Genomic DNA, 16729 nt, shown 5'->3' with positions numbered 1-16729 from the left:
CCATTTACAACCTCCACACTTTATGAGTGCCATCCTCTGTGCCCGAAAGGCCTTCTCTCCTTGTCACGTGATTAATTCTTACTCAGTCTGCAACATCCTGCTGCTCAGGCATCTTCTGCTTTGTGACTAATTCGTTGTGCCTCCCACGCCCACCCCACTGCCCACCCCCAGCAGAGCTGAGAGTGTCCATCTCTATCCTACCTTACACCTGCCTCTCTGGGGCACTTAGCACACTGGTAAAACTATATGTTTAAACTAAGGATTGGAGACCTTTTCTATAAAGGTCTAGATCGTAAGTGTTTGAGGCTTTGTGAGAGCTTTGTGAGACATACAGCCTCTTTCATAACTACTGAACTTTATTACTGTAGTGAAAGAGCCACCACGGACAATAAGTGAGTGAATAGGCATAGCTATGTCCCAATAAAACTTTATTTACAAAAACAGGCAGTGGGCTGGAATTGGCCTGAGGGCTGCAGTTTGCTTGCCACTGGCTTACCCTTTAAAGCTCTTTTCTTTGTGGCTCTTTTTTTTTTTTTTTTTTAAGAAAAAGAGAGAGTGCATGTGCATGCACAGCAAGGGGTGGGAGGGACAGAGGGACAGGGAGAGAGAATCTTAAGCAGGCTCCACGCTCAGCACAGAGCCTAACCTGGGGCTCGATCTCACAACCTTGAGATCATGCTTTAGCTGAAATCAAGAGTCGGATGTTTAACCGACTGAGCTGCCCAGGGACCTCTGGAATTCTTGAGGCTTAGACCATGTCCTGATCATTCTTGTGTCCCAGTGCCTGGCATGGTGCCTGGTAGGGAATATTTATGGGATGGAAGATCCAAGTAAAGGCCTCAATCCTGTCACTTATTTTTTTGTAAATTACTTGTTTCCCAAGCCTTTTTAAAAATTTCAAAAATGGAAATAAATATTCCTGCTTCTGATGGTTGTTGTTGGAGAATCAGATGGATAAAGCATAAGAAAGTGAACCACAACACCAATTAAGCTGCTTTTACTATTCTTATTGTGTTCCTTCCTGACGACCTCAAATGACTCTGCTCCACAGAAGACTTTTCTTCTCTTTTCTTTCCTTTTCTTTTTAAAGATTTATTTATTTAGAGAGAGAGAACACCAGCGGGAGGGGCAGAGGGAGAGAGATTCTCAAGCAGACTCTGCTCTGAGCACTGAGCCCGATGCAGGGCTTGATCTCATAACCCTGAGATCTCGACCTGAGCTGAAACCAAGAGTTGGACGCCTAACTTACTGTGCCATCCAGGCACCCCAAGACTTTTCTTTGAACATTGGGTAAACCTAAGTCCAAGAGAGGGCCTGTGACCTGCCCATCATTCTGCCCATCAGATGGCTGGTCTGGGCTTAGCTGTAGGCCACTCTCTGCTCTACAGCATCCTCCTGCTCTGGCAGGAAAGCCCCAGGGTGAGGTTCCTCAGGCCACATCTCCTCTCCTTGTCACTCCACTTATCTTCTCCCAGATTCCAGATACCACAGGTTTCTCTGCATATAGTGTGAGAGTGTGTGCAACAGGCTGATGGCTTAACAGTATCCAATGACCCCTGAGATGTGAGGATATTTCCTGAGTTAGAATCACCAGAAGCTGATGATTGATTGGTAGCGGGCAGTGAGAAGAAGGACGGCATCAAGGTTTCTAGGTTGGAAGACTGGATTAGGATGATGCTGATGATTGGTATCAAAACTACAGAAAGGGGAATGAACCCGTTAGTGGCTGGGGAGCAGGGAGAGCATGAGCTTGGAACTGAATATGTTCAGTTTGATGCCTCAGAGCCATGAACAAAGCAGTTCTGTACGTACTTGGAGGCTGTGCTCCTGAATGAATAATGCCTAGGATATACCAACAAATTAGAACCATGAGGCCACGTGCCAGCAATTAGTTCTCAGAATAAATAATGAAAATGACTAGAATAGTACTACAAAAACCAACTAAGGAATACATTCACACATCACTGCCACAGGATATTGTGAGGGAACAGAGAGATAATAAAAGCCCAACAGAGCCCACATAAAACTCCACCATTCTGCATTAGATTAAGAAAAAAAAGCAGTAGGGCATATTACTATAACCATCCGGAAGCAACCTGTTCGGAAATCAGAGAGGGCTGCTGAAAGACAAGAGACGATAAAGGCACCTCAAAATAAGAAGTGGGGCAGGGCCAGGTGTGTGGGAGCTGAAGAGCTCAGAGGTGTCCCACCCTGGGCCGGAGGGCTCACGCAGACAGGCAGGTGCCCCTCTTAGCTGGAACTCGGAACTCAGAGCTAAGGTATTTCTCAGCTAATTTGTTCCCAATACAAACCAGTAATAGTTGCAAATGATTTACGCATAAATATAAATCAGTGGGTCAGGGGGAGGGGGGCGCCTAGGTGGTTCAGTCAGTTAAGCATCCGACTTTTGATTTCAGCTCAGGTCATGATCTCAGGGTAATCAGATTGAGCCCAGCTTCAGGCTCTGCGCTCAGCAGGGAGTCTGCTTGAGATTCTTTCTTTCTCCCCGCCCCGGCCCCCATTTCCCTTTGTTCTTTCTCTAAAATAAATAAATAAATCTTAAAAAAAATTCAGTGGCTCGGGTTCCCACTATAATAACCACATTCTCACTCACTTCCCGTTTTCTTTTTTGAAGAAGAGACAAAGAGCCAGTGTATGTCTTGCCTGTGGTCATCTCTATCATATCTGTCTGGGCAGAGAAAGTGGTCACAGAGCTGGCCTGCACTCTGTGGCCAACACTCAAGCCCCTGTGATCTGGCTCCTGCCCCATGCAGCCTCTCCTCCAGCAGGACCCGGTCCAGCGCTAGGCCCTACGCCACTCCCCAAACAGGCCAAGTGCCTTCTGTACCTTCGGCCACCTTTGCTCCTGCTTTCCTAGGCCAGAAATGCTATTCCCTTACTTCTCTCCAGTGCAGATCCCCTTCTTCACCAAGGCCCTGAACGGTGACTCCTGCTCCCCACCCCAACACTGACACTGCTTTCCCGCCAATAGTAGCCTGCATTTCCCTTGTATTCCCCAGGATGCCACCAACTCTGTTCCAGCAGTCATTTCTTCCTGCCCATGGGATTCCCATGTCTGTCTCCTGCATCAAACTCTGAACTTCTTGAGCTCAGAGTCCATGTCTTGCCTCCCTCTGTAGTGAGACAGTATAAAAAAATATGTGTGGGATGAGTGAACAGCCATCTGATCAGATATTTCCTATTACTGGGAGATATTTATCCCATCAGCAAATCAGTATATTATAAATCCTTGGTTAATATCACATATGACAAAGCCATTGTTACAGTATAAGCCTGAGTCATGAAAACAACAGCAATAACCGAATAGGAGCATCTATCCAGCACCCTCTCAGCAGACACTCTCATCTCCTTTTTTCTGAAATCCTCTCCCCAACCCCCTCCTCAGAGCTTTCTGTCTGATTTGTCAGGGCTACCCTGTTTTCTCTATCCCACAGACTGGTCTCAGAATCCAGGGACTCAGCGGCGCCAAGCACTAGTCCCAGAACTGCTATCCCATCCATTCCCAGCCTGCCTACTCCCTCATCCTCAGGGCTTCCTTGTAGCTGTCCTGCGTCCTGAAGTACACCTGCAGCTTGGTGTAGCTGTCCTGGGTCCTGAAGTCCACCTGCAGCACAGGGACTGCCCTGGGCGCTACAGCGGACCTTCCTCCCCATTCCCCCTCCTGTTCTTTGATCCCCACCGCCACCTCCCTTCCATCTCTCTCATGCCAAGGAATAAACGATGCAACAGATGGTGACCCGAGCCTGCTCCGCTCCCTCTGCTCACGGGCATCTGAAGGCCAGGGGGTGGGTTTCCTAGGAAACTGGAAATGCCCCCTACTGACAATCATCAGCCTGTCCCAGAGACAGAACACCAAGCAAGGAGGAGAAAGACAGAAGGATCTCTGGAGTAAGACAAGCGTAGAAAGGGGAGCAGCAGGGAGGAGTCCTTGGCTTCCTCTTCTGGGAACACTTGCCAAAAGATTACATCTCCCCACATCCCCCTCCTCACCCCCACGGAATGACCGCATGTCTCAGCATCTTTAAGAAAGTGTCTGCCCACACAATGCCCCCACCTCCCACTCTAAAGTGCTATCTGCAACTACACCAAACCCTCTGGGGCACCAGGGCTTGACAGCCTAAGAAATCACTCACCAGCCTGCTTCTAGACGCTGGCCTCTCCCCAGTCCCAGGAGGAGAGAGACCCAGCTTCCTCGCCTTCGTGGAGTTGAAACAGTTGCCTTGTAGGATTTTTCCAATAGCCAAGGAAACCCAGTATATGGGTTTCGACTCCCCCCTTCCCCCACCTCCCTTCTCAGGGTTGGAGGGGGGTGGTCTCCATCTGCTCAGTGGCTGTTACAGCCTTGGCTCCCTTTCATTGTCACAGGGAGAGAACTGGGAGGAGTAAGGGGCTGTGTTTAACCGTTGTTAGTGATCCATTTGGTGGCAGTGGCAAGCACAGGCACCCAGCAGACCCAGCCCCTCCTCTTCTTGCCTCAGCTAAGTTTAGAGGCCACAGGGCTCAGCAGGAGTGGGGGATGGGGGAACAACTGTATCAGGTGGCCCTTGATTCCCACCTGGGGAGGGAGCTAAGGGGGACACCTGGGTTTAAGATTAAGGATTTGGCTGAAAACAGCTGCTTCCTGCTCAACACCTAGAACTAATATTGGGTTGAAACCTGAACCACTTGGCTATTTATTAAGCTGGGTTGAGGGAGGGAGAGAATGGAAGAGAAGAAAGGGGGAAGAGGCCCTTCCCTCAAGGGGACAGCCACGAATATCTAGTGAATATCTACTTTTCGCACCAGGCTCTACAAGGGCACAAAGTACTTACAGGGCACCCTGGTATTCATAAGCCACCAGGCAGGCTGGGGCCCCACAAGAAGGCTGCACCCACCAAGAGAGTGTAGCCACTTCCAGGGGGGCGGGGCAGTGCCCTCATCTGACTGCCACAGCATAAGTGGTTGGGTCACCAAGCCAATGGAGCTTGGACACGGAGGCCTGCAGTGATTCTCTTTCCTAACTGCACCGTGAGGGTCTACCACACAGCTTTTAGCCATCTCCTTGTCAAAGACCTTTTTAGGTTGTTCTTCCTTATTTTTTCTCCATTACAATAACGCCACAATGAACATCCTTGTACATATAGCCTGATACGTGGAGGAAGTGCGGTTGCTGTATCATCTCATCTCTCCATCATCTCATCCGGGCCAGCTGGAGCCTGGCCCATCTTAGCCTGGCCTGGCAGGGAAGCCCAAAGTATACAGGTGGCCTGGTCCATAGCCTGGTCCTGCTGACAGCTCCCAATGGGCCAGCGGTTTGCTGGCCATGCGGGGAAGGACAATGCCGGTGCTACAATCCAGCCAGCTTTCTGAAGTTCTTTGGGGCTGCACGTTTCCTCCCCCTATTATTATGGCTTATTCGTTCATCCTCTAGGAGGCAGGGCTCGGAAACAGACGTGGGATGGGATAGGCTCTCCAATGTTGTCAGTGTAGCTGAGGACTAGCGGGGCTAACATGCTGTGCAGGGACTGGCTTAACTAAGGTTTGTGGCTATCTGTGAATTTCCATGTGTCAGGCTCCACTCACTGGCCCTGCTTGTGGTTAACTGAGCTCTGGCCAGTCTCCTTCTGTATAAAGATTAGCAGGTAAAGCAGATTGTAAAGGAAACAGAAGCTAACATATATGGACAGCCCCCACCTCGGAGCCATTAGCATAAACCAAACTGACGCCAGGAAAGGTGGCCTGGGAGGCCGGGTAGGGAATAACCCCCTTGGGGAGGAATTCTGGCACCTCCAGGAAGGAGAAAGGAGTTCCACCTCTTTCCAATTCAGCAACCTAGCTTCTCACTGTCTGGCTTCCTGTCTTCTACCCTCAGGGACAAAGTTTCACAGCAATTAGGCGCACATCTTTCTTCACAGCTGGAGAGAGAGGGTTGTGAGGCCCCCACCCCCTTGCTGAGGGGGTGGGGAAGACATCCACAGTAGCAGCAGCTGTCTCCCTGGGGCTTGTCATTAAGGGAAAGTGGCTGAGCATAAGGCTGGAGGGGAAGTGATCATAATCCTATGTGACAGGTCTCCAAGGGTGGGGTCCAAGGTTTGGGTAGGGTAAGGAGGAGGGACCCAGGAGGAAGAAAAGATGGACATGGAAGGTAGAAGGCCAGAAAGAGAGGCTTGCATTTAGTATGAAAAGACATAGGGTCCTTCAGAAGGTGACACAGAGTGATCCCATGACCCAGCAATGCCCCTCCTGGGTAGGTACAAAGAGAACGGAAGACATATGTCCACAGGAAAATCTGCACAGGAATGTTCACGGCAGTGTAACTGAAAATCGCCAGGAAGTGGAATGACTCAAATGTCCATCACCTGATGGATGGATAAATAAAATGTGGTACATCTATATAATGCAATACTGCTCAGCCATAAAAAGGGGTGAGGTGCAGAGGCATGCTACAACATGGACGCACCTTGAAAACATTGTGCGAAGTGAAAGAAGCCAGTCGTAAAAGATCACATATTGCATAGTCCCATTAATATAAAATGTCCAGAGTAGGTATATCTATAGAGGTAGAAAGTAGATCAGTATTGTCTAGGGCTAGAGGAAGAGCACAGTGGCGGAAGGGGAGGGACCCCTAATGGCTATGGGGCTTTTGGTGGTTGGAGGGCAAAGGCAATGAAAATGTTCTAAAATTAACTGTGGTGATGGTATGGGAATTATATCTCAATACAGCTGTTATTTAAAATATCAGTAAGAAAAAAGAATTACATAAGGAATGGGAAGGCTTTGTTAGAGAACTGTGATATTTCAAAATGGAAAGTGAATGATAAAATTTACAAACAGTTTCAAATGTTGAAAGGGATTTAATGAACTAAGTTTCTTTTTTTTTAAGATTTATTTATTTATTATAGGTAGAAAGAAAGAGAGAGAGTGCACACTTTCCCACAAGGAGGGGCAGAGGGAGAGAATCCTCAAGCAGAGGACCCTGAGATCATGACCTGACCTGAGCCGAAACCAAGAGCTCAACTGACTGAACCATACAGGCACCCCACTGAACTAAGTCAGTTTCTTTCTTTCTTTTCTTTTTTAAAAAGATTTATTTATTTATTTTTGAACTAAGTTTCTTAATGGGATCCAACAAATTCTTGTTAAAATGAAGATAATTGTAAAATTTGTCAGTTGAAAAGTTTAAGGAAGAATTTGGTTTGGGGACTTGGAACTTTCATATATTGGATATTGATTTAAAACAAACGACAGAGGGCTACGAGTTTGTATATGCCACCTTTGGCAAGTCACAGTTCTGTCCCTCAATCCATAGTAAATTGCAAATGCTGTACAGAGAGCATGCTACAGAGAGAACAGGTAGGAAACTCAACCCCTCTCAGAAGCTTTCCTAAAGGAAGACCACTGTATATCTAAGCCCTAGTCATCTTTCTTTCAAATGCAGCTTCCTACAACAGGCACTGACCGGTGGGCTCCCAGGTTCCCTGAGTGGGGTGCCCCATTTGGAGTCCAGCCCACTGTCCATCCGAGGACCTACCATCTGGATCCATCTGCTCACAACATCACTCATGTTAAGCTGCTTACTCTGTCCTCTGTTTGTGGGATTCTAAGCCTGGTTTCACAGACGAGGGTTCTGAAGCCATTTGAAAAGCATAAGCTTTTGAAAAGACTGAGCTCAAACAGGAAAAAAAGAGGGACAAGGTTAGAAGAGAAGCTTGTTTAGGATGCAGGAGAGAGGACCTTCAGCCCCTTAATCAGACTGTGAGCTTCCTGAGGGCGGGGAGGGTGGCTTCTACTTCTTTCCTGTGTCCTTCACAGGATCAAGAGCCTGTTTGTTCAAAGCCAAACAGGGCTGGGTTTAATCAATAGAGGTGAACAATGAACTCCTTAGGACATCATGCAGACCAGGGGAAACACACCAGACATAGATTCAGAGATGTGGCTTCGAGAGGAAGTGACACAGAATGCCTCTGGCATGTGCCAAGGTCATGGGCTTGGAGCCACACACCCAGGCTTTGACACCCCCTCGGCCATCCACCTGCTGTGTGGTTTTCAACAATGTGTTTACTCTCTCCTAGAGCCTCAGTTTTCTTGTCTTTAAGAGTGGGATGAAGACACTTACTAAAAGGTTGTTGCAATGATTATGAATTAAATGGATTGTTTTGAGTCAATTCATTTTACATCAATTAGTGAGCTAAAGTTTATGTACAGCATCTAACCCAAGGCCTGGCATTCAAAAACCACTGGTCCTACATGAAAAAGTGCTCAACATCACTCAGCATCAGGGAAATCCAAATCAAAACCTCAATGAGATACCACCTCACACCAGTCAGAATGGCTAAAATTAACAAGTGAGGAAACGACAGATGTTGGCGGGGATGCGGAGAAAGGGGAGCCCTCCTACACTGTTGGTGGGAACGCAAGCTGGTGCAACCACTCTGGAAAACAGTATGGAGGTTCCTCAAAAAGTTGAAAATAGAGCTACCATACGATCCAGCAATTGCACTACTGGGTATTTACCCCAAAGATACAAATGTAGGGATCTGAAGGGGTACATGCACCCCAAAGTTTTATAGCAGCAATGTCCACAATAGCCAAACTGTGGAAAGAGCCAAGATGTCCATTGACAGATGAATGGATAAAGAAGATGTGGTATATATATACAATGGAATATTATGCAGCCATCAAAAGGAATGAGATCTTGCCATTTGCAACGACGTGGATGGAACTGGAGGATGTTATGCTGAGCGAAATAAGTCAATCAGAGAAAGACATGTATCATATGACCTCACTGATATGAGGAATTCTTAATCTCAGGAAACAAACTGAGGGTTGCTGGAGTGGGGGGTGGGGTGGGAGGGATGGGGTGGCTGGGTGATAGACACTGCGGAGGGTATGTGCTATGGTGAGCGCTGTGAATTGTGCAAGACTGTTGAATCACAGATCTGTACCTCTGAAACAAATAATGCAATATATGTTAAGAAAAAAAAAAAAGAAGATAGCAGGAGGGTAAGAATGAAGGGGGGAAATCAGAGGGGAAGACGAACCATGAGAGATGATGGACTCTGAAAAACAAACTGAGGGTTTTAGAGGGGAGGGGGGTGGGAGGATGGGTTAGCCTGGTGATGGGTATTGAGGAGGGCATGCACTGCATGGAGCACTGGGTGTTATGCACAAACAATGAATCATGGAACACTACATCAAAAACTAATGATGTAATGTATGGTGATTAACATAACAATAAAAAATTAAAAAAAAAACCACTGGTCCTTTCTCCTATCCCCCAAGTTACAGCTGGTGTACTGCACTGTTACATGGTTTGGGATGAGCTGGGCTTTCGAATCTACAAGTCTACTTTGTAGATCTACAAAATGCACGACGCCTGTGCAAATAACCAAACGTTGGCTTTGTGGCCAAGGAGTTACTATTCACTCTTAAAACCAACATACGGTTATCTGCATAGGCATTGTCTACTTCAGACCAGAGAGAAAGGGAGGCTCCTGTAAGATCCCAGACCAGCCAAAGCAGCTCTGGGTTCTCCTCTTTCCTGCTTCTGCCAGGGTCTCCTTAACCCAAGCACTTCACACTGCTGGAGACCCCTACCCTTTATTCATGTCAGCTCCTTCCACCAACGCCCCATGACCTGTGATGTCAACTGCGCCTGGCCAGAGTCAGCCCCAGAGAGGGAGAGCCGCGTCAGTTCTTCGGAGGTAACTTCCATCCTGCTCTCCTTACTGGTGTAGCCGCTGATATTCCAAGGATAGCACATCCCCAGTTGCATTTTTAAAAATTCCCGTCGGACTGATAAAGGGGCACTGGGAGGAAAGGACTAAGACAGCAAGAGGGAGTGGCTTCTGCCACCCCCCTCCAGCCCCCTCCATTTACACCCTAGACAGACATCAGTCTGGATCCAACTGCCATCCCGCAGGCTTCTGCAGGCTGGGGGTGTGAAAATACAGGAGCCTGGAGGAGGGGAGGTGGCACAGACAGGGAAGGTGGCTGCCTGCGTTAGAAGATGCGCCATGTGTCTGCGAGTCTGGTGCAAAGTGCTGGCAGCCACAGTGCTTACACCAGAGACCGGCTCCAGCGGTGCAGAGGGAAGCTCTGCGTCCTATGCCCTGAGAAGCGCATCCATCCGCAAGTAGAACCGCCTCTCTCTTGGCTAGAGATGCGGTTCTCTTGTTAGAAATAGAAACTCAGGGGTGACTTGCTGTCTCACACTCACCAGCCCCGCTTCTGCTAAAAAGGTGGGTTTCTCGGGGCGGCAGCAAAGGCCGAGGGGTGGAGAAGAGATTGCATCACTTCGGGAGAAACGAGGTAGACAGCTGTTAGGGGTGTCTCTGTCACCGACTTCGCTGCTGCAGCTACCACGTCCCCACACCTATAGCCTGCAGATCTCAGCACCCCAGGAGAAGGTGGCTAAGCATGGGTGCTGCCTCAGGGCCCGGGAATCAGTCTTGGGGCAGGGGGTGGAGATGCAAAACAGCTCCTAATGAAGCTCCCCGGCCCCTCTCCAGCAACCCACAGCCGTGCGTCCTGAGCTCGCGTTGTCCGAGGTGGCCTGTTAGAATGTTTCTGGACAGAGGAGGCCCAGCTTCTCCACAACAGGCAGAAGGGCTTAGGAGTGTGAGTGCAATTAACCGAATGGATCCATCTGGGAAGCGGAAGGCCTGGGGAACTGGGGGGTTTCTCTGCCTTGCATCAGAGGGCAGGTGTCTGCTCCAAGTGCCTCGTGAGGACCCGGAGCCGCAGCCCTGGGGTGGGGGAGAGGAGGAGGGGAGAGATTAGGCTGAGCGGGGAAGGTGCCTCACGGGGGAGGGAGGAGTGTGCTGAGAGCAGATGCCTGGGGCAGCTCCAGATGGCAGTGGTCTCACAACAAAAGGGGAAGAGCCAGAGGGAAGGAGGGCAAACAGAGGACTGGCCCCTTGAGGCTTCTGAAATCAGATTCCCACCTAGAACCTGGCTGGAGGCGGGCCGAGAGAAGGTTACCCAGAGTTTCCAGGAAGACTTGGGAGTGGCCACCCCAAACCCAACTGTTCAGGGCTGGACTGCTGGGCTTCAGATTCAAGGCCTGGCACTTTCTTAGATATCCAGCTTTGGGCACAGGCCTTCATCTTTCTGTATTTCTGTCACCAGCAGCATGTGAGCAATAACGGGCCCTATCTCATAGGTGTGTTGTGAGGATTACATGGGAGAGCAACGTCAAGAACAGAGCACAGCACCTGGTGCATATGGGGAGCACTCAGAATGTGGATTATTATAAGGATGATGATTATCACACCCTAAAGAACCCAGGATCAGCTCCCCTTCTCTCAGAACTCATTGTTCCCTCAATAGCCATATGGGCCTGCTCATATGTACTCTCCGCACTCTTTTTTTTTCTTTTTGAAGGCTTCTCTGTGTGTCTGAAAGTCCTCTGACCCATTGACCTCTCATGATGTGCTGGTGCCTGAGATTGGGGGAGGAGGCCATGTGGTGTCACGGCAAGAAAAACAGCCTGTAATTCAGGGCATCTCACTTCTAGGATGGGTTCCGCTGCTAATGAATTTTGTGGATTTCTTGAGTCTCAGTATATTCCTCAGTCAAATGGAATGAAGACCCTAGCCTTGCTCGTACCACAGAATGGTCATAAAAGTCAAATGACATAATTAAATGGATGCACTATAAAAATAAAGCTCTGAACCCATATTAGGGATTGCTGGTTAGGTTGGCAGTGTTCAGAGGTGCAAGCCAGCACAAGTTTGCTCGTGGGAGTGACTGCTCGTGGGATCTGCCAGCCAGATGTGTCGTCGGCCTGTGGTGCTGCTATCACCTGAGAAGGGGGGGTGTCCTCAGGCGGGGGTCTGGGGAGGCAACCTACAGCGCTGGTGTCCAGGGAGGGCAGTGAGGGGCTCCAGTGGGTACAGGGACAGACAGGAGGGACGGTACCTGAAAAAGCACCAAGAGAGGGGGCATTGTAACGCAACGCTGACTACCTCCCGATTCTGTCCCAGACCCGGGGGTCTGTTCCCATGCTGTTTTCCATATCTTTACATGCCCATGGAAATAGCCTGGTATACCACTTTTACGATCAGGGTCCTCCAAAAACAGTAAGACAAAAGAATGGTGCCTCCCACCCCCAAGGTCATGCTGTATGTTCAAGTTCAGTATTTAGTAACAATGATTCAGTGAAAAGCCCTGTGGTCAGATGGATTTCCCAAGCAGTCCCTGAAACCTGACAGTGTTTTAAGAGCTTGCCCACACAGAAACTATCTTGATAAGACAAGTATATCTGAGTTCTGTTGGTAGGCTAGATAATAATAACTTTCCTTTACTGAACACCTGCTACGTGTCAGGCACTATGCAGCGCTCTTTTTACATTTAATCTTTAATCTTTACAAGACGTCCATTATTATTCCCATTGTATAAACCTGGAAACTCAGGCCTAGCGCAGTCAGAAACACCCCTAAAGTCACCAAGCAAGTAGAGCTGGATTTTGTCCAGATCCGAAATCCATGTCGAAATCCATGTCATCAGCATGCTCTGCTCCCACCCTTCAACACCCTCCCTGCATCCCGCCCCCAGCAACGCCCCCCGCCCCCCCCCCCCTCGGCCCAGCCCCATCTCCAACTCCTGGGAGAACAGAAGACATCTGGAAAGGGGGCTGGAGAAAGACAAAATGCCATGAAGCAGAGGTGCCCAGAGTCAGGAATAAGGAAACCTTTCTCTGTGCAGGCCTCCAGGCCGCTAGCTTGTAATCTGTCACCAGTGACTCCTCCTCCATTAAAACTGCAGCCTTCACTTCCCGAGTTTCCTCCCCTGCCACCCCAGCCTGGGACTAAAACAGGAGCCGCAGGCTGCAGGAAATTCTAGCTGAGAATGGAACAATGCAGACCGTGCACACAGGGTCTGCTTTAGTGATGTGGGCCTCGGGTTGCTGGCTGGGCCATGGACAGCTGTCCATCTGCTGGGGTCCAATGCCCCGCCCAGAGGAGGGGTTTTCTGGACTGCCCCCCATATGCCGAGGTTGTCACTCAGGAGGCTCCCAGGTTGTGGAGGCCAAGCTACGTGGGGCGGGGCGGGGAGTACGGGTCACAAAGCTGTTTCCCAATTTTTCAATTCAGGTGACAGTTGGGACTAATGCCACTGACTGCATCTGCTGGAGAAAAGGAGCGAAAGCTTCCCCAGTGCAAGCCTCCTTGCAAAGGAGAGCCTGGAGGTCTGGCACTGTGGCCAGCTCCAGGGAGAAGGAAGGAGATGTCCTTTCATGGGACTCGGGAAGCCAAAGAACCTTGGCTCATCAAAGAGAAGGGGAGAGGCAAGAATCTCCCCCCACCCCCACCTCTGAGCCACGTGCACCAGGCCAAGCCCCACTCACCCCACTCACCGTCTCTGCCTCATTCAGCCTCCTTCTTGCGGTACCAGAGGCTCTCTTCCAGCCTGCAGCGGGAAGGAAAACTCCAGGGTCCCAAACTGCACATAAGTCAATCAACCTGTCACAAAGCAAAAGCACAAAGAGCCCCAGGGTCACTCTAGGAAAGAAAGAGAAAAGGTTTGTGGTTTGCAGTCTGTTCATTCACTGGGAAATTACATCGTTGTCCACACCCATTTGGAAAGTTTTGCTTAGCATAATGACATCTTTGTTTAAAGAAATTCAAGGCACTGTGCAAGAAACAAGAGCAATTCTGCAAGGTGCCTAAACATGTCAGACTTTGGTGGTCTCTCTCATCCATAAGATCATTATTAGTGCCCTGACATCATAATCTAATTGCTTGATTCCCTGTTCACCTAACGAAGTTAAGCTGTATCTTGGAGAATTTCTCCTATACCCATGGGGGAATTTACCCATAATTATCTCATTAATTGTCTTAACTTAGGAGAACTATTATTAGGTTTTTCTTCCCCGCCTACAGATAATCAAACTGAGTTCACCATAAATAAATCTATAACATTGAAAGGAGATCTAATTTTAGGGTCAGGGGACATGGATTTGAAGTTCTAATTTGTTATGTTATTTAGGGTGGATCACTTCCCTGCATATGTCTCACAGTTTCTTCATCTGTAAAATGGGGAGAAGTTACTACTAGTTAGAACTTACGGGTTCAAGCCCAGTGCTAGTCCTTCTGGGCAACCATTTAACCTTTCTCGGTGCAGATAACATATCTCACTTAATCATTTGCTTTAACGTTAAAATGTGTCTGCAGGAAATGGTAAAATCCACCTTTGTAAAGGGGAATGTGGCAATGTCTATCAAAATACGCATGCACTCACTCTTTGATTGGCAATCCCAGTTCTAGGAATCTGAAATATATCCTACGTGCCTATGTTGTGATCTCTACTATTAAGTGGAAAAAACACGATAGGGAAAAGTGTGTTTAATATGCTATCATTTATTTAAGAAAGGGAGGGAAATGCGAAGATAAATATGTATCTGCTTATTTTTTTTTCTAAAAAGACGATAAAAAGATAAAGCATAAAATAAAATTTAAGGGGCGCCTGGGTGGTGCAGTTAGTAAAGCATCAGACTCTTGGTTTTGTCTCAGGTCGTGATCTCAGGGTCATGAGATCAAGCCCCACGTTGGGCTCCTCACTCAACGAGGAGTCTCTTGAGACTCTCTTTCCCTCTCCCTCTGTCCATCCACCTCGTGCAAGCACTCTCTCTCTCAAATAAATAAATAAATCTTAAAAAAAAATTGTAAATTTTAAAGACCTACAGAGGGGGAGGAATGAGGTGGATGGGACAGGGATAAAAGCTGGGTTTTATTTATTTATTTTTAAAGATTTTATTTATTTATTTGGCAGAGAGAGAGACAGTGAGAGAGGGAACACAAGCAGGGGGAGTGGGAGAGGGAGAAGCAGACTCCCTGCTGAGCAGGGAACCTGACGCTGGGACTTGATCCCAGGACCCTGGGATCATGACCCGAGCCAAAGGCAGACACTAAAAGACTGAGCCACCCAGGCGCCCCAAAAGCTGGGTTTTAAATAGACCTTGTTGTGTGAATTTGCTTTGGAACATGTAAATATCTGACATAATTATAAAAGCACAATTAATATTTTTAAAAGAAATGCCTAAAATTAAAATAAAATGCAACAAATGAGTTCATGTGTCCAGCTGGTTCGCACTACACATAGAGAAATTAAAACACAGTAATTTGACTGAATATCCTTGGAAGAATATACCTAAGCATAAAAGGAACTGCCCCACTCCCTGTGCCCCTCCAACGCTAAACTGTTTTCAATAATCATATTATTGATGGTACTGTTATATTCTTCTTATTGTTATTCTGAGAATTTTGTAGTGTATTGTGGGATAAGTCAAAGGAATAATACTACTGACGTTGCTGAGAAAAAAGAGTTTCTTCTTGAATGGTGATACAGATGTAAGATTGATGAGATCAGGTAAAAAGTCTATAGCCCTGATTGTTAACAGCAGTAACAGAATGAACTTCCTATGTTTTATCTTCCACACGTGCATGCATGCATGCATGAACACATGTGCACACACAAGCATACTCCCTAGCTCTGTTCACTGTAAGACCTAGAAACAAGGATCATCCCAGGAGGATTGAGCACCCCTGGCAATCAGTTTATGAACTCTAAATACTATCCCTCCCCACCCCAAAGTAATTAGGCTTCCTCGGGGAAATGTCTGAAGCAGCAATTGTACAAGATAAGCCTAGAACATCTCATCAAACCAAAAGAGCAAATGCCGTGTCAAAGACTACAAGAGTCATGCCAAAAGGACTCAAAAGCCAACCAGAATAAGGTTTCCTTGGTCAAACTGGACATCAACAAGGATCATAACTGCAACAGACTGAAACATAACAAATATGTTACGAATCCCTAAGAATATCTTTTACAACTCCAAATAACCCATTTTGAGGCTGTTAGGGAAATACTTCATTATTTTGAAAATGGGTCAATAAAGCAAAAGAAAAAAAGGTGGGTAGGGGTATAGTGAGACAGGATTGGCCTTGTACTGATGATTGTTGCAGACAATGATGGGCATGTCTGGTTCGTTACATAATTCTCTCCTTTGCAAAACATTTTCAAAATACAAATACATTTTAAGTGATAGAACAGACTGAGAAACAAGAAATCATTAGAATGCTAATTCTTTCAAATCATAGTTATTTAATCGTAACAGCAATCCAGTCTGATGATGAAGGATGCAGATATCATCATCCCCATTTCACACTGGAGGAAACAGGTGGAATAAACCCATTGAGTCAGTATTCAAACCCACATGTTCTTATCCCAAAGGCTCACTGTTCCACAGCTGCTTCTTTAATATCCCCATTTGCATATCTGGATTAATAAAATTTTCCTTGACTATATGAGGACATCAGGGGGCTACAATGAGATAATGTGCAAGAAAGCACTTGAAAAACAAATCCTCGTACAAATATTTTACTGTCATTTGAAAACTGGGGGTCAGATCTGCCCTATGAGGTTGCTGTGAGTATCAAATGAGAGCTGTGATTTGAAGAGAGATGGATAGATATAAAGACAGACAGACAGAAAACCTTAAAGATGAGGAGGTTATAACTACCCCCAATGTTTTTATCATCATCGCTCACAGGACTTCAGGGTTAAGTGAGAAGGGAGACTTAGAATCCGTGGTAAAGACTCTCTACCTGACCCTGGGGTAAGAAGATTCCGGGAAGGACACCTGATGCTCTGGGGAGGAACCATGATCAAGAAAGACACCCAATATCCCACAGGCTGCAAGAAGAGTGGCTCTCGGTCACAGATG

At 47.5% G+C, this 16729-nt stretch overlaps 1 protein-coding gene across 21 annotated transcripts in view; it reads right to left on the bottom strand.

The window, feature by feature from the left end:
- NFASC (neurofascin) overlaps positions 1-16729 on the bottom strand; it is a 181278-nt gene that overhangs the window by 82661 nt on the left and 81888 nt on the right. For 18 of the 21 annotated variants that reach the window (XM_036075905.2, XM_036075912.2, XM_036075911.2 and 15 more), the window contains one exon: positions 13352-13466. In XM_036075905.2, coding sequence (XP_035931798.1) covers positions 13352-13466 — 115 coding nt within the window. The remainder of the gene's footprint in view (positions 1-13351; positions 13467-16729) is intronic. The other 3 variants (XM_036075906.2, XM_036075913.2, XM_036075915.2) reach the window with 1 other exon arrangement.

Source organism: Halichoerus grypus, chromosome 7 (assembly GCF_964656455.1).
Source record: "Halichoerus grypus chromosome 7, mHalGry1.hap1.1, whole genome shotgun sequence".
In the NCBI taxonomy this organism is placed as follows: domain Eukaryota; kingdom Metazoa; phylum Chordata; class Mammalia; order Carnivora; family Phocidae; genus Halichoerus; species Halichoerus grypus.
This window is presented reverse-complemented; position numbering and strand designations above follow the sequence as displayed.